Source organism: Monodelphis domestica, chromosome 1 (assembly GCF_027887165.1).
Source record: "Monodelphis domestica isolate mMonDom1 chromosome 1, mMonDom1.pri, whole genome shotgun sequence".
Lineage (NCBI taxonomy): Eukaryota > Metazoa > Chordata > Mammalia > Didelphimorphia > Didelphidae > Monodelphis > Monodelphis domestica.
The window spans coordinates 742,250,660-742,269,058 of NC_077227.1; the positions used below are offsets into that span (position 1 = coordinate 742,250,660).

An 18,399-nucleotide genomic window follows, 5' to 3' on the forward strand; every position below is an offset into this window, starting at 1 on the left:
TGTGGTTGGCCCCCTGGCGTGGCTTGTCCTGGAAGGTCGTGCCTCCTGGGGTCCCTTCAATGCTGAGCATGTAAGGAAAGCCGCCCCCAGCTCCTGCTTCAGGTCCCTGCAATCCATTTCAGAAATAACCTGATGGGGGATGGACACAGATGTGCAGGCAAGATGAGGTGATAGTCTGCATTTGAAGGGGTTTCTGAGCCAGGAACAATCCAGAAACAAAACATCAGTCATATAAGGAGAAGGGACAGTTCACACGCTCTGTTGGTCCCCATGGAATGGGACCTGAAAAGGAAAGAAAGCCTCCAACCCCTTGACTATAGAGCGTCCCTTCTTCACCTTTGGTGGGGACGGTTAAAAATGCCACCAAAGGAAGGGTTGTGGCCCAGCAGCCTCCCATCTGTGCCAGGGGATGAGAATCCCCCCATCAAGGGACTCAGGAGGGGTAGGGAGTACAGAATTCTAGAATAGAATCTGGGAGGTAGAAAGGACCTCGACAACACACCATATTTATGAAGAAGCCTCTTAATCCTAAGAGCCTTTGATTCTGGGGAGGTAGGAGAAATCATTTGGAAAGAAATTATAAAGAGCTAAAGCTCCTTAGTAGGGCATTGAGAAGGGAAATCTCTGCAATGGAACACATGGCTCCTTTTTCAGTGGTTTCATTGTTTTGTTTGAAATACTATAAATTCCCAGAATATAGACTTTCTCATATTCAAACATAGTTAGAAAAGCACATTTCTAGATAAAAAATCATTGAAGGGGATAGCTGGGTGGCTTAGTCAGGCCTAGAGATGGGAAGTCCTGGGTTTGAATCTGGATTCAGACACTTCCTAGCTGTATGACCCTGGGCAAGTCACTTCAGCCCCAATGCCTAGCTCTTACCAATCTTCTGCCTCAGAAAAATACATGGTATTGATTCTGAGACAGAAGGTAAGGGTTAAAAGAAAAAGCTGAAGGATATTTGTTCTTCCATGAGTAAAGATCATTTAGGACTTGACTGAATGCTGGCTTGCCTTTTTTGAGTATTTAATATTCGTGTCTGTCATAAAGGTCCAGTTTACATCATAAAAGCATATGGCCTCATTTGGATTTAAAACTGACTTGGTAACAACAGCAGCCTTGCTTTATGACCACTTGTGGCTGAAAGTAAAATTCAGTGTGCAAACAGTTCACCATCAGACATGGCATCAAGATTTTAACTGATCTTCTTCTACTCTTGAACTTAATGGGAGGTAATTTGAAAGCTTCGCTTAACGTTTCATTTGTGATATTTGCTGTAATTGGAAAAATACTTGGCTGTTCCGTTAGTATAAATTTTGATAGAAATGGAACGTTATGCTGATTAGACTTTTTTCAAAAGAATAGAATTCAAGAAAATAAGGGTATGGGGAATTGTTAGGCATTTCACTTACTCAAATGAGAAAAGCTGAAGAAATTGTAAATAGTGTTTTTTTTTTCCTCCATTACTCTACATAAATAATTATCATTTTATATGATTTGGGAGTTTTTTATTTACTACTACAGGCAGAAATTTTGATGAAGGAATTGAGTATACAGTGTAAAAGCTTCATATCTGTAAATCTGCACATCCTTTTCTCTCCTATAAATCCTTTCGATGAAATTTAAAGTCACATCAAAATGGAGTTGACTTTTTTTTCTTTCCCACCTTTCTGTCGACCCAGGAGTCAGTGAATCAGGTTCTTTGATCCCAGTTGTGCTTGTCACTTCCCATCTCATGATAAAGGCTCAAGTAATTTCTTCCATTTTTTCCCTAACTCCATAATTCTGTAATTCTTAGTAAATCAGTATCCATAATAGTCCAGATGAGAGTGTGGAACACTTCTCTAAGGTCAATAAGCTTATCAAAAGCAGCTGTGGGGAAAGGATGAGCAGAAACAGAAAATGGTTTGGCTCACCTCAAACTTGGATGGATCTTTGCTAGACTTTAAAGAAGAGATACTCTAATATGAACTATTTTCATTTGTGAGCTTTGAAAGCATTTCATTCATTTCAAGGTCCTTGACTAAATTTCTTTGTTAAATATTTTGTATTGTCTTATGTTCTCCCTTGAACTTAGTAGTATGCTTTAATGGATAGAGAACTAGCTTCCAAGTCAAGAAGACCTGGGCTCAAGGTTCATTTCTGATCCCTGCTGGCTTTATGACCCTGGGCAAGTCACTTGACCTCAGTTGTAGCACAGGGGAGTTTCCTGTAGCAACAAAAGCAGAGATCCTTTCCCTATTTCCATCTCCTAAAACTGGATGCCCCGTTTGCTGTTGAAGCTTGGAACACCTGCCCACCTATGTATTTGGGATTTAAACTGAAGAACAGACTTTGAGTACTCAAATTCTCCTTTGAGTCCAGGAATTGTTAACATTATGATAAAGATAGAGAAGAAGACATGGGGATACAAGAATGGAAAAAATCACATGATGGGGGAAATGTCTTTCTCTCCCTTTGGGGTGTTGTAGCCTCCTGTTTAGTCACTCTTAGGCTGAAACTCCTTTCCTGTTCTTCACTGGTTCCATGAAGATTCCGAGGCCAGGATTCTCCAATTTTGCTAGTGGTAGAACTCTTGTGAAATCATCTGAAATAGTTTTTTAACTGCCTGCTCCTAATGACCCTAAATGTCATAATACTGCTTTTAAGAGATTTCAGATCAGATTTATTCTAAAACTAACAGTATTAGAGGCATTCTGTGTGTTGCAAAAGATAATGTTTTTCAAATAAGTGCTTTAAAAAACTCAGTTTTCTTTTAGGGGAGGTAAATAGCTTTAGTCATTTTGCTAGAATCATGAAACTTTGAGAAATATAAGAATTGCCTGTCATAAGTACAGAAAATAAACCAATCTGGGAGGGCACTATCGTAAGCTCCGAAATTTTATACAAACCAGGCTTTTAGTCGTTTTTTAACACACACACACACCTTCCCAGTTTTACCTAACTATCCATAATTTGTTTTGGCATACATATGAAGTGCATACTTTGAAGAGACAAACACCTGATTAGTGCCGAAAGCCAGGAGTCAGAGTAACTTAGTGGGGAAAAAATACTGAGTGGGGTTTGATGCGGAGCCTCACTCGGGTCAAATCCTTCTGATATTGTCTTTGCGGCTTGAAGCGAGTGACCTAATCTCCAAAGCCCTCAAATGAAATGGCAACTAAGAGCCCTTCCAGGCTTCCATCTTTGATAATGCCCTCCTGAACACACTCGGCTCCCTGGGAACAGAACCGCCAGCAGAAGAGGCCCTGACGAAGATAGGGAGAAAATGTAGAGAAAGCATTCAGCACTGCTGAGTAGCACAGTGCTCTTCAGGAGCCCAGCTCAGGTTTGGGGCTGTGCTGCTCATGCTCTGAGCTCACCATCTTCTTGTTAAATAATGCCTTGGGCCATCTTGCTTGAGTCATGTCCATGTTCATAAGCCGTTACTGGCCAAACTGAAAACCAGGTACTTGTTCATTCTTCCCATCTTCCACTTCTCCCTCTCCCCCTCATGCATTCTGCCTCTGATTCCCAACTTTGCATAGCAGGCTCCCCCCTCAACCCCTTGTTTCACAGCATCCCCTGCCTAGAACTGAAATTCTGCTTCCTCCAACAGCAGCCTCATGGTAGCTGTTAATCTCATTAAAGAGACAGAGAGGTTTGAAGTTTTAGAGGAATTTACCTAAACAAGGAACTTTTGCAAATCTATCTTTCCTGATGTTCTGGAAGAGAATGCAGAGAGCCCCTGGTGTGCTTCATTTATTCCAGTTCTCATGCCTTTCCCTTTGGGGCAGCTTCGTGTTTCCCATTCACCTCTGCAACATCAAACTAGAAGTAAAATTCATAGCATCATCCCTGGACAAGCTGGATGAGAAACTGTTATCCTTAGAACACATAGATGATAAGAACTCAGCCTTCAGCTCATTGGATGGATCCTCTGTGGATGATGTCTTGTTTAAAATGCATAGCTAGAATAGACAGAATGAGGTGAGGAGGGATATTTTGATGTTGAGGGAGCCGTTTCCCAAATAGATGACATTTTTGTTAAGCATACCCGGGTGTCATTAAGTAGTATATTCCCATAATTCCATGTTCTTCTCTGCAAGTAGCCCTTATGTCCTGGGGAAGGGAGGACTTTGTGTCTGGGAGAGAAGGCTGCATGTAAGATGTTTTCAAATAACAAATGCATTATTTCAGAAAGGAAAGCATGTATTTGTTCAGCAAACTCCTTAAATGGAGCTTTAGGCATTGAATATAGAATGTACATTTGGGATTGACCTCATCTGTTCTTCCTACATTTCAGCAGGCCAGCCCTTTTCGACATAGAAATGGTGATTCAGTAAGGCAGCGAATTTCTGCCTTCCAATCTGCCTTTCAGCCAGTAAAGGAAAACGAAGGAAAGCCTGGACATTCGGGGCCAGAGGAAGAATTTCAGGCAACAGACTGCAGTAAGTAAACAAAAGTTAGTTTTGTCCAGAATTTGTCCAAACTATTTTTCATAATCATAGATCATCCCTCACCTCAACATTTAAACTGCTAATAATGCAGTGGTCATCTTTAATTGTGCAATCACAAAAGCTATGAAAAATGAAAATCAACTTGACGTCGCTGTGCCTGTTGTCATGGTAATACAACCTTGGTGGGTTAGATTCCAATAATTGGTTTGGAACCGTCTTCAAATATAACTTTGGTACTTTTGGTACCTTTTTCAAAATATAAAATCAGTTTAATTAGGTAACCTCCAAAACTTGTCTCCGATACTTTGTAGCCTATCATTTGTTCTGTGTAATTTACAAGAGCAGCAGTGAGGGCCAGTGGTGGTGAATCCATGACATGTGTGCCAAAAAGGGCATGCAGAGGCCTCTCTGGGCACGCCTACCAGAGTTCCTTATGAGAAAGCCAGAGGGACTTGGGACAGAACTGTTTCCCTCCCCCTTTCAATGCACTTGAGGATATTCCTCACTTCCCCTACCCCTCTGCCCAGCAGCCAATGGGAGAGCTTTCTCACTCCTCTGTCTGGGGTAAGGTGTTGAGAGTGGTAGTGGGGGGCATGTCTCACATGATGCATGAGAGCTAGGATTGAGGGAGCAGAATTCACAGTATGGCACATAGCTAGAGAAGAGCAGATCACTCCACCACTCTCCTCCCCCTCTCCTCTCATCACTCACCCCTCTGCCCAGGGTTAAGTGTCTTGCTCAGGCTGACACACCATGAAAGATCTGAGGTCAAATTTGAACCCAGGTACTCTTGACTGTAGGCCTAGTTAGTACTCTATCTACTGTGCTACCTAACTATATACCCCTCTATTCATTTGGGGAAAAAAATGCTTCCAGGACCTTCTTAGGCTATTCTCTTTATCATCCTCTCTCCCTATCACCACTCCAGTCCCCTTCTGATCAATGACCAAAGAAAAACAAAACCCTTATAATAAGCAGGCAAGAGATGGATGTGGGCAACAGTACAGGTGATGATACAGCTCATTTGTGAGAACGTGTTTAAGGGGAGGACAATCAGGCAACAGACTGCAGTTAAGTAAACAAAAGTTAGTTTTGTCCAGAATTTGTCCAAACTATTTTTCATAATCATAGATCATCCCTCACCTCAACATTTAAACTGCTAATAATGCAGTGGTCATCTTTAATTGTGCAATCACAAAAGCTATGAAAAATGAAAATCTGACTGAGTCATGGTGGCATATCTGGTGGCAACAGGTTGTCCGAGGGAAGGTGGTGGTTCCAGTTTAGGGAGATAAGGGAGGGCCTTGGAGGCCAGAGATTGGAAGTGTGAATGTGGGGAAGAAACTGCTGAGATTTTCTAAATAGTGATCTCCCCAAATAGATCTGAAGAACCCCTCAGAAAAAGGCAGAATCAGTATTAGCATCTTTTATGTGGCTTTAATAAAATATTGACTAATTCGAAAGATTTGGTTACTGGATTTCATTATAAGCTTGCCTCTTTATCTGTATCATCTGTAATATGTCATTTTAACCCCCATTCGAAATTTAGCGAAGAACAAAAATCCAAAACGTTGTGACCAGCCCAAGCATTGTGGAGACTTAGCATCCAAGCGACGGCGAATATCTTACCAGAGAGACTTAAAAGAAAATATAGCCGATGGTGAAAAGAAACTGACTGACATCCAGATATGCCATATTGCTACTTTGCCTGACACAAATCGAACTTATACCTGTGAAACTTGGACGCCAGATCATTCTAAGGTAGGAATTACCAGATAAAGAACATCCAGCCTTACTGGTTGTCAAATTGACTCTGCTTACTTTATTGTGGCCATTCTAAAGGGAGGTATGGGTAGAACTGGGAGGTATGGCCTCTGAGTGTCCCTTAAATTTCCGTGTGGTTCCATTGTTTTGGGGACTTCAGATGGCCTTCTTTAATGAAATATATATATGACTTTTGCATACTTTTAAAGTTTCTGCATTTAGTGAAAATAAGAAATTTACCATATGGTCTTGATAAATTTTAAAGAAGAAAGCTGCAGAATCATTTCTGACAGTGTATTAATATTCTGCTAAATAAACCATCTCCTAGCATCAGTCTTATTGCTGAACAAATTCCAAAAGGCACTACTTGTAGAAAGTGGGTGGAAAGAATATGTATGTTTATCCTCTAAATTTGACTTTGACTCTGGTTTTTTTGGAGTAAAAAGTAAACTGAAATGCTTAGCACTGAATGTGCCTGTGCTGCCCCAGCTTTTCCTTTAAGATAAAATGGAAAACCATTTGTGACCAGATTGGGCAAGAAATCCACCTTTGATTCCTTTATTTTTAACAATTAATTGTCAGTAATGGGTTCTTTTGCCCCCTAGGAATCTTTGGATCCATTCTTTGTTGCCCAGTCTGAATGCTTGATTTTAGAGGACATTCCACGCAAAGATCTCTCAGGTGCTATAAAAGGTAATTATTCCATTTTTATTGTGGTGTTCTCTTGTCCTGGGCAGAAGGCACTGATACAAACTAGCACTTACATAGCATTTTTTTTATTTAATTTTTTCCCCCCCATGGTTCCATGATTCACGCTTTCTTCTTCCCCCCCCTCTGGAGCTGACAAGCAATTTCCACTGGGTTTATATGTGTGTGTCTGTCTGTGTGTATATATATATAATCATTCGAGTCCATTTCCATATTATTTATTTTTGTAATAGAGTAGTTCTTTAAAACCCCAAACCCAAACCCTAAATCCCATACCCGTATAAGCAAGTGATGAATTATATCTTTTCTTCTGTGTTTCTGCTCTCATCGTTCTTTCTCTGGATGTGGAGAGCATCTTTCTCATTGTCCTGGGTCATTACATTGCTGCTAGTAGCGAAGTTAGTTACATTGATTGTGCTACAATGTATCTGTCTCTGTACAACATTCTCCTGGTTCTGTTCCTTTCACTCTGCATCAGTTCCTGGAAGTCTTTCCAGTTCACATGAAATTCCTCCAGTTCATTATCTCTTTCAGCACCACCAGCTATCATAACGTGTTCAGCCATTCCCCAATCGATGGACACCCCCTCATTTTCCAATTTTTTTGCCACCACAAAGAGCGTGGCTATAAATATTTTTGTACAAATAGGTCCTTGCCCAGTTGTTTTTTTTTTTTTATCTCTGGGGTACAAACAAATCCAGCAGTGGTATTGCTGGATCAAAGGTGCAGGCAGTCTTTTACAACCTTTTGGGCATGATTCCAAATTGCCCTCCAGAATGGTTGGATCAATTCACAACTCCACCAGCAATTCATTAGCATCCCAATTTTGCCACATTCCCTCCAACATTTATTATTTTCCTTTACTTTCATAATGGCCAATCTGCTAGGTGTGTGGCGGTACCTCAGAGTTGTTTTAATTTGCATTTCTTTAATAAGGAGAGATTAAGAACATTGATAGTTTTGATTTCTTCATCTGAAAACTGCCTATTCATATTCTTGACCATTTGTCTAATTTTGGTTGCATTGGTTTTGTTTGTACAAAACCTTTTAAATTAAATATAATGAAAATTATTCATTTTGCATCTTGTAATGTTTTCTATCTCTTCTTTGGTCTTAAATTCTTTACTTTCCCATAGATGAAAGGTATATTATTCCATGTTCCCCTAATTTACTTATAATTTTCTTAATATTTAAGTCAATTACACATTTTGATTTTATCTTGGTATAGAGTGAACACAATATTGATCTAAAACTAATTTTTCCCATACTGTTTTCCAATTTTCCCAACGGTTTTTGTCAAATAGTAAACTCTTAAAAGAAAAACTGGGATCTTTAGATTTATCTTGTACAATAGCTTGCTGAGGTCATTTACCCTTCTATCTACCATTCTGTCTCTTGGCCAGTACCATATTGTTTTAATGCCCACTGCTTTATAGTACAATTTAAGATCTGGTACTGCTAGATCCCCATCTTTCTCTCTTTTTTTTTTCATTATTTCCCTTGCTGTTTTTGGTAGTTTATATCTGTGAAAAAGTATTTTTTAGTTGTGTTCATATGATTTCTAAGTTTGTCTTGGCAAATAGTTTCCCAAATATTTTATATTGTTTATAGAGTCTTTTTAAAATAGAGTTTCTCTTTCTAACTCTTGCTGCTGATTTTTTGGGAACTGTATAGAAATGCTAATGATTTCTATGGGTAGATCCTGCAATTTGCTAAATTTATCAAATATTTCCACTAGCTTTTTAGTTGATTTTCTAGGATTCTCTAAGTATACCATCCTATCATCTGCAAAGAGCGATAGTTTAGTTTCCTCATTGCCTACTTTAATTCCTTCAATTTCTTTTTCTAATTACTACAACTAGCATTTCTAGTATGATATTAAATAATAAGGGAATGGGCATCCTTGTTTCACTCCTGGTCTTATTGGGAAGGCTTCTAATTTGTCCCCATTGCAGATGATACTTGCTGATGGTTTTAAATAAATACTGCTTATTATTTTGAGGAAAGGCCCTTTTATTCCTTTGCTTCCTAGTGTTTTCAATAGGAATGGGTGTTGTATTTTGTACTTTCTGTTAGTTTGGTTGTTGATGTGATCAGTAGTGAATAATAATTAAATAATTCTTGTGATGACTTGCTGTAGTCTCTTTACTAGTATTCTTAAGATTTTTGCATCTATGTTCATTAAGGAGATTGGTCTATATATTTTCTTTCTCTTGATTTTGGTCTTCCTGGCTTGGGAATCAGTACCATATTTGTATCATAAAAAGAATTTGGTAAGTCTCCTTCTTTGCTCATTTTGTCAAAGAGTTTGTATTGTATTGGGATTAATTGTTCTTTAAACGTGTAATAGAATTCACTTGTGAATTCATCTGGGTGATAGCTTGTTCAATTTCTTTTTCTGAGCTGGGATTATTTAAGTATTCTATTTCCTCTTTTGTTAATCTAGGCAATTTATTTTTTGTAAATGTCCATTTCATCCAGATTGTCGTTTATTATCACATAATTGAGCAAAATATTCCTTAATAATTATTATTTCCTCATTATTATAGGTGAGATCGCCCTTTTCTCTTTTGATACTGTTAATTTGATTTTCTTTTTTAAAATTAGATTAACTAATACTTTTTTCCAACGAACCAGCTCCTAGTTTTATTTATTAGTTCAATAGTTCTTTTACTTTCAGTATTATTATTTCTCCTTTGATTTTTCAGATTTCCAATTTAGTTTTTTTGTCTGGGGTTTTTTAATTTGTTCTTCTAGTTTTTTTAAGTTGCATGCCCAATTCATTAATCTCCCTCTATTTTGTTAATACTGGCACTCAAGAATATAAATTTTTCCTTGAGTACTGCTTTGACTGTATCCCATAGATTTTGATATGCTATCTCCTCATTATCATTCTCTTCAGGGAAATCAGTAATTGTTTCTTTGATTTGTTCTTTGATCCACCAATTTTGAAAAATAAGATTATTTGCTTTCCAATTATTTTTAAATTTGACTCTCCATGAATCCTTATTAATTATGATTTTTATTGCATTATGGTCTGAAAAAGTTGCATTATTTTTTTTAGCTTTTCTGCATTTGTTTGTGATATTTTTGTGCCCTAGTACATGGTCAGTCTTTGTATGTGTATCACGTGCTGCTAAAAAGAAGATATATTCTTTTTTCTCCCTATTCAGTTTTCTCCAGATATATATAAACTCTAATTTTCCTAACATTTCATTCACTTACCTTACTTCTTTCTTATTTATTTTTTAGTTTGATTTGTTTAGTTATGATAGGGGAAGGTTGAGGTCTGTCCCCACTAGTGTAGTTTTACTATATATTTGCTCCTTAAGCACTCCTTTAGTTTCTCCTTTAAGAAATCTGGATCCTATACCTATGCCTTTTATCAGGATGTCATTTCCTTCCTTATCTCTTTTAATCTAATCTAATTTTACTTAAGTTTGTCTGAGATCATGGTTGCTACTCCTGCCTTCTTTGTCTCAGTTGTTGCCCAATAAATATTTCTCTTGCCTCTTACTTTTACCCTGTGTGTGTCTACCTGCCTCCTATGTTTTTTGTAAACAACATATAGTTGGATTTTGGTTTTTAATCCACTTTACTCTCCACTTTTGTTTTATGGGTGAGTTTATCCCATTCACATTCAGAGTTATGATTACCATCTATATATTCCCTACCATTTTGATTTCCTCTTTTAATCTTGCCCTTTCTCCTTTCATTTTCAGTTTTTTGCTTTTTATCAATTCCTCTTTCCCTATCCCTTATTTTACTCCCCTTCCCACCCTCTCCCTTCTTATTCCCCTCCTTGTTTCTATCTAGGGTCTCTTAAATGCCAACCACTCCAACTTTTCCCTCCCTTATATCACTCTCCTCCCCACACCTCTCTTATTCCCCTTTTACTTTTTATAGGGTAAGATAGAATTCTATACTAACAGTCAGATTGACTGTTCTCTCTCTGAACCAATTCCATTGAAAGTAACAGTTTAAGCATTAACTGTTACCACCCTTATCCTCTCATTATGGTAATATTCTCCACTACCACCACCCTCGCCATGCACCTCTTTATGTGATATAATTTATCCCATTTTACCTCTTTCTTTGCATTCTCTTAGTATGATCCTCTTTTTTTCCCCTATTTTTTAACATATCCTAAACAGCTTAATACCATATCCTCTGTATATTTCTTCTTCTATGTACTATGATAATGAAAATATTTTCAAGAGTTATATCATTTTTCCATATCAGGGTATAATCAATTTGACTTTTTTGAAGCCCTTTTAAATTTTTATAGTTCTCTTGAATTTTGTATTTGGTTAACACATTTTCTATTTAATTTTGTTCTTTTTTTTAGGAATGCTTAGAAATCTATTTTATTAAATGCCCATACTTTGCCCCCAGAAGTATATAGTCAGTTTTGATAGGTAGGTGTTTCTTGGTTATAGACCCAGTTCTCTTGCCTTCTGGAATATCATATTCCAAGCCTTCTTCAATGTAGAGGCTGCCAGATCCTGTGTAATCTTGACTTGGGGTCCTTGGTATCTGAATTGTTTCTTTCTAGCAGTTTGTAGTATCTTCTCCTTGACCTGGAAGGTCTTGAACTTTGCTGCAACATTCCTAGGCAGTTTGGGGATTTTTTGCAGGAGGTGATTTATGAATTCTTTCAATGCCTATTTTGCCCTCTTTTTCAAGAATATCAGGGCCTTTTTTTTTTATTATTGTAGTATGAAGTCTAGGCTTTTTTTTTTATGGCTTTTGGGTAGGCCAATAATTCTCAAATTGCTGGTTGGTTGTTTTTTTCAATGAGATATTTCATGTTAACTTTTTTTTCATTCTTTTGATTTTGTTTTATTATTTCTTGATGTCTTATGAAATCATTAACTTCTATTTATACAATTCTAGCCTTTAAAGACTTGATTTTCATCTATGATATTATTCTCCTTTTCAATTTGGTCTATCCCTTTTTTCAATGGCACTCCTTTCCTCACTGCCTCTTTGCCTGTTCTTCTAGTAGGTTAATTTTGGTTTCCAGTTTCCTTATTACTTCATTTGATTTCTGTGTCTCTCTTTTTCTATTTGGGAGATTTTGTCTTTTGGAATAACTTTAATTTCCTTTTTCCACTTTTCTTCCCATCTTGCTTCTATCTGTCTTACTTGGTTCTTAAACTCCTTTTTGAGTTCCTCCAGAGCTTGTGTCCAGTTTAAATTTTTTTTTTTGAGCGTTAACATGTTTTCTTGTTTCTCACTCTCTCCTCTTGCTTCTGTTATTTGCTCTTTTTCTCCCCAGAAATTTTCCAGGCTCAGGAGCTTTTTTTGCTATTGTTGGGAGTCCTGCATATTGGTGGTCAATTCTTTCTTAGATACTGTCTTGCAGTGTTTTGCCCTGAGCTATCTTCTGGTCCCAGTGCTCCCCCTATGGCTGGGCTACTGTCTCCATTCCTGGGACTGTGTCAGGCACTATCAAGCTGTAGTGCTCCTAGCCAGCCCCCTAAAATTTGGAGATTGCCCTCTGCCATCGGTGGAGGAGGGGAGGTGAGCCTGTGCTTTCCTTCAGCTGGTTTGCCCCCTTTTAGCTTTGGAAATCCCCTCTCACTGCCCATCTTTCACACTGTGTCCTGTGGAAGAGCCTCTTTACTCATTTTGCTTTGACTTCTGCCCTTTTAAGACGATTTGTAATTATTGATTTGGGAAGATGTTCTGAGCAACATAAAGACTTTCCTGCTACTATGTTGCCATCTTGGCTCTGCCCCAGTTGTCATTTGGGGATTTATTGCAGGAGGTGATCTATGGATTCTTTCTATCTCTATTTTACCCTCTTGTTCAAGAATATCAGGGCAATTTTCTTGGATAATTTCCTGAATTATCATGTCTAGGTTTTTTTATGGTCATGACTTTTGGGTAGTCCAATAATTCTTAAATTTTCCTGGATCTATTATTTTCCAGGTCAGTTTTTTTTTTCCTGATGGTGTGTTTCATATTTTTTTCATTTTTCATTCTTTTGATTTTATTTTAAACTGTTGTTTTCCTTTTCACAATTTTCTACAACTTGTCTGAATTCATTTTTTAGCTCTTCCATAGCCTGAGTCCAATTCCCTGGATTTTTTGAGGTTTTGCTTGATGTTCTTTGAATCCCATCCTCCTCTGTTAGTTCTTTTCTTTATTCCCTTGGAAGCTTTTATTCATACTTTTTTTCTTTTTTCTTCTGTTCACTCTTTTTCTTTTCCACTGGCTTTCCTTTTTACTGGACTCTGAGTGTTTGAGCTGCTCTGCCCTAGAGAGAATCTTAGGTCTTCTCTGCTTTACTGGTATACTGGATTAGACTTGCCTAGCTAATTTGTCCTGAAGCCAAATCATCAGCTGCTCTAGAGGCTGTGAGGGATCCCAACCAACTGGCCCTCCCCCATTCCTCCCTGCCTACTGCCATCTGAGCCCTGAGCTTTGCAGGTACTGAAGGGTGCCTCATTATGGCTGCAGCCCTCAGCCCAGAATCCCACAGGCAGTCCCAGGATGTGGTAGTGGGTGGGGTAGGTGTGTCCAGTCTCTCCCTCTTACTGTGAAGGTCTCCCCTTTCTGCCCAACTCTCTAATTGTGTTCTATGGGAGAGTCCTGGGGCTTCGTCTTGTTGGGTTTGGATTTTTGAAGTGCTTTTTTAAAGATTGGTATGAAAAGAGAGTCACAGAGGGTTCTACTTCTGTGCTTTCTAAGCCACCATCTTGACACCTTCCCCCCCCCCCCCCCCCTTATATAGCATTTTAAGGTTTGCAAAATGCTTTTCCTGTTATCTCACTTGATTTTCATGACATCCTTGGGAAGTAGGTGGTGTGAATCCCCAGTTCACAGATAAGGAAACTGAGTCAACCTACAGAGTTTAAATGACTTACCCAAGGTCACACACCTGTTTTCCTATCTGAGCTTGGATTTGAACCCAAGCCTTCTTTATATCTTGCCCTTATTCTAGAATTCCTACTCTGGGATATTTTCTACTTTGTTCTCCAGTTCTTTTATCAACCTATGCTAATAGGATATTTCTAAGTCCCTTAGCACTTCAAATGTTAATGAGAATAATCTGTCTGGGAGAGGGAGCAGATAACAGGGTTTGAATAGTCACCAGAGACCATAATCTATTCAGTCAGACTGATAAGTATTAGATCCTCCCTGCTTTGGGGGAAAGATAAAAATGCTCAACAAATTCCTGTCTCAGGCTCTGCCCCACCATTTAGACCTTCTCTTTGCCCAGCCCCTGCTCCCCCAAGACAAATACTGAGGCAGCAAGACTCCCTACTCTCACTTCTCCCCCACATGCCTCTAGTTTTATGCCAGGCTAACCCTGCTTGTCTCTCAAGCTCTCCTGGCAGGTCTCTCAGGACCTCTGGTGCCCTTGCACCCCCTTCCCACCATCTCCAGCTTGTCTTCTTGCTCTGTCCATAGACAGATGTACTCAGGTCTTCTCGGCCTCCAAGTCATGGGGCTGACTAGCTCCTTTGCCCTCACCTTTACTACTTGCCCAGTTTCTAACCATTTGTGAACCTTCCTTTCTCTTTTTCCCTAGACCTTTTGCCATATGCTTTCTCTTGGCTTCTATGGAAATTAGAGATTTTAACTGGATTATTCTGACCATAATCATTTGCAAGACAACAATGTAGTTTCTGGACTCTTGAAACCATATTCAATCACAGAAAGTCCTTGCTTGTTTGTAAAGCAAGTCTATTAGGACCCCTGCCTCCACCAGACACAGGGCAATGAGGCCTTCAGGCTGAGATTCAAGTAATTCTCCACTGAGCACAAAAAGGTACTCCCTGGCTGGGTGGTACCTGTGCCCTGCAGCAGAGAATTTGTCCATGGTTATGATTCCTGATTTTCTCCCTCCTTTCTTCCCTTCTCCCTCTCAGAGCTGAAGAGCAATTCCACTGGGTTATCCATGTGTCATTGTTCAAAACTGATTTCCATGTTAGTCATATTTGCATTGGCGTGATCCTTTAACACCAAAAATCCTAATCATATATCCCCATCTAACCACATGATTGATCTTGTTTTTCTTCCTGCCTTTCTGCTCCCACAGTTCTTTCTCTGGATGTGGATACATTCTTTCTCCTAAGTTCCTCTGGATTGTCCTGAGTCATTGCATTACTGCTAGTAGCAAAGTCAATTACATTTGATCATGTTACAGTGTATCAGTTTCTGGTTCTCCTGGTTCTGCTCCTCCTATCTCTCTGCATCAGTTCCTGGAGGTCTTTTCAGTTTGCATGGAATTTCTCCAGTTCAACATTCCTTTCAGTGCATCCCCATCAGATATCCCAATTTGTTCAGCCATTGTGACCAGTCTTTGTGACCTCTTTGGAAATTTTCTTGGCAAAGATACTGGAGTGGAGGCAAACAGGTGCAGTGGTTGGCTTATAGCTAGGAAGTGTCTGAGGCTGGATTTGAACTCCTGAAGATAAATCTTTTACTAAGTGAGATTTTTTTATTCAGCTAATTTCTCATATTTGAAAACTTGGTGCTATATTTTTTTTCTCTGTACCTTTCCTAATTTTCTTACCTTCCTGTTGTTCCTATAGTTATATCCTAATCTAGGACCTCATGTTCACTATTTCAAGTTTCCACCAGGCTTGCTGCCTCTCTTCTTTGTTCCTCATAATAAATACATTCATCAGCACTGAACTGGCTGCATTTCATACGTGCATGTTCATATGTTGCTCAAAATTCTTCTAGTGTTCTGAATTAGCCTGCTGAGTAAAGTTCAGATGACCTACAAGAGGGCCTGATCTGCGCCCCACCCCTTCCTGCCCAATGGCAGCATATTCAGCTCCATGTGTTCAACACGCTGCTGCTCCTCTTAGCTCACTTGTTTCCCCCATTTAGATTGCAGCCTCTTCATGATATTTTCTCATCACATCTTTTTTTAATAATAATTTTATTTTTTCCAATTACATGTAAAAAGTTTGTTTTTAACCCTTACCTTCTATCTTAGGATTGATAATAAGTATTGCTTCCTAGGCAAAAAGTGGTAAGGGGGTAGGCTATTGGGGTTAAGTGACTTGTCCAGGGTCACCTCGATAGAAAGCATCTAGGCCTGATTTGTACCCAGATCATTCCCACCCTCATACCCCCACCTCCCTGTCTTAACTATGAATAGTGAGTCATCTAGCTACCCATGATATTTGTTTTTAAGAGTTTTGAACTCCATATTCTCTCCTTCCCTTTCCTCTGTCCGCACTTAGAAGACAAACAATTTGATACATATTATTATTATACATGTGTGTTGTCATACAAAAATGTGTTGTGAAAAAAACCACAGGAACCCACCCCCACCAAAAACAAAGTTCAAAAGAGGGTGTCAGTTCTTCCTCCGAGTGCTTTGAAATTGTCTCAGGTCCTCATATTGCTGAGAAGAGTCAAGGTGCCCCATTTCTGACACCTGGAGCCCCAGCGGTGCTCCTCTTCTGCAGCCCCTCCTCCAGGAATGGTCCTGCCTCCTGATCTTGTTCAGAGTGGCTCAAGAGGATTTACAGGTGTTTCTGACTCCCTGTGGAAGTGAGGCAAGTTCTTTCTCATAAAGGCCATTCTGTGAGGCCTTCCCCAGACAGCCTTGGGTGACCAGTCCTGGGCTTCGTGGGGGCTTTTCCCACCATCTTCTCAGCTCTGTACAGGCTCACCCTCTCTTTGGCCCCCAGGGCCCTACCTTTACCTCGTCATTGACAAGCCTTGTGGCAGCTACAGCTCCCCTTTGTAGCCTCGGAGGCCTGGGTGCTCTGCGGACCACTTCCAAGGGAGTCAGCATAGATCATGTGGAACCCAGCGCTTGATTCTCCCGCCGAGCCAGGCCTGAACTCGGGCCCTCTGACCCCTGTCCAGCGCTTCCCACTGATTCCCCATTCCTGGGCATCTGTCGTGCCCAAGTCCACGGAGAAGCTGGAAGAGATCGACTCTTTCCCAGGCGCTATTTTCCTCTTTGTCATCATTACTTCTACTGCATCTCCTCCCTGTCTCTGGCCCATTCTGCATTGCTGACCAGTGAGCCGCTGGGACTCAAGTGTCTGACCCTGGTTGGTGGCCTCTCCTCAGCTGCTCGATGGTCCTCCATGGGTGCTGAAGCAAGTGTGGACCCAACGCAGCTCCAGCCCTCCCCAGTAGCAGACAGTAGGTGTGCGCCACCATCATGCTTTGGCTGGGAATTCAAAGTTAAATCATTTTTTTTTACTTAATACTTTTTATCTGTAATGGTACTTTAAAATATTTTTCTCCAAACCAAGGTCCATATCTATAATTAAATATCTATTTTCTGTGTTTAACATGAACAGACTGCCCCAACTCTAGTTTTCTGGTCTCTGTAAGCCATAATGTGAGCCTCCAGAGCCTTTCTGGGCTCTGTGGTCAGGCAGGTCAGTACCAGGGACATCAGAAGCTGTCTGGAGCTATTTCAGCCCAGCAGCCCCTCTGAGGAACAGCGGCAGCATTTTGCTGTCTTATAGTGAGGGCATCTTTGACGAGAAAAGACTTAAAACAAAGATCCTGCTTTCCTCCCCAGTGTGCTTCCAAACAAGAAGGTAAGACATTTTACTTAAAGATTAGGGGAAAAAATCTTCTCCAAAGCTTACTTTTATGTAAACAAATGACCTTTTAAAAAAATTCATAGGAGCTTGACCCAGGCCTAAAATCTTAAGCTTTTGTATTTTCCTTTTCAAGGGAAGAACATTGTTGGATGTACAGAGGAAGAACGAGCGAGTAATGCTGCGTCAAGACACTGTAGAAAAAGAGGCAAATTTGAGAAAGAACTGAGCCCGGAAACATTTGGTGAGATCATGCCTCCAATTGCGCCTGTGTACAAAGGGGACCTTTCATCTTGTGAGTCCTCCTTCCTTCGCTCTGTCCTGAAGAAGACCCCTGTGAAGCTGCTTCTGGAAAGCTTGCAGGTACCAGAATTGAAAACAGAATATTGGGGCTCAAAGAGAATTCTTCAGAGAATGATCCAAAAACAAAACTCTGGAGCCTTGTCAGCCTGGGAGAACTCGAAATTCTCTGCCACCCATCTCCCCGCATACTCAATGAGGGAGCTTTTTTCAGTCTAATAGGAAGTCCTTGGGGAGGACACCTCTCCCCACATGGACCCGGAGTATCTGCAATTTCTAGTCTTCTAGAATAGCGCAGGTCACTAGACATTTTGATTCAGTTTACCCAGAAACAAGACTTGAACCTGAGACCTTTATGTCTGAGCTTGACCCTTGGTCCCATACCGGCTCGCTCGAGTGACTTTGTCATTGTGAAAATGGCTTTATTCCCTCGTTAGTGAGCAGTCGCTGCAATGCCTCTGATGCATCACTTGTGACAGGAGGTGGGGGTGTCCTCCAGCTGTAGTTACTCTGCTTCCCCTGCCCACCCTCAGGACGGGCCATTGGTCCCAGGGCCAGTGCTGGGTACCCTTCTGGGGATGGACCATGACTGACCCTTTGATAGCGGCCCAGGGCACTGGCCAGTTGTCTGAGGAAGGGTTTTGAGC

The 18,399-nt window shown here is 40.1% G+C and overlaps 1 protein-coding gene across 5 annotated transcripts in view; it reads left to right on the forward strand.

The window, feature by feature from the left end:
- CDCA2 (cell division cycle associated 2) overlaps positions 1-18,399 on the forward strand; it is a 50,067-nt gene that overhangs the window by 14,781 nt on the left and 16,887 nt on the right. For all 5 annotated transcript variants that reach the window (XM_007477816.3, XM_056814559.1, XM_007477815.3 and 2 more), the window contains 4 exons: positions 4,286-4,430; positions 5,989-6,200; positions 6,809-6,896; positions 17,589-17,815. In XM_007477816.3, the coding sequence (XP_007477878.2) occupies positions 4,286-4,430; positions 5,989-6,200; positions 6,809-6,896; positions 17,589-17,815 (672 nt within the window). The remainder of the gene's footprint in view (positions 1-4,285; positions 4,431-5,988; positions 6,201-6,808; positions 6,897-17,588; positions 17,816-18,399) is intronic.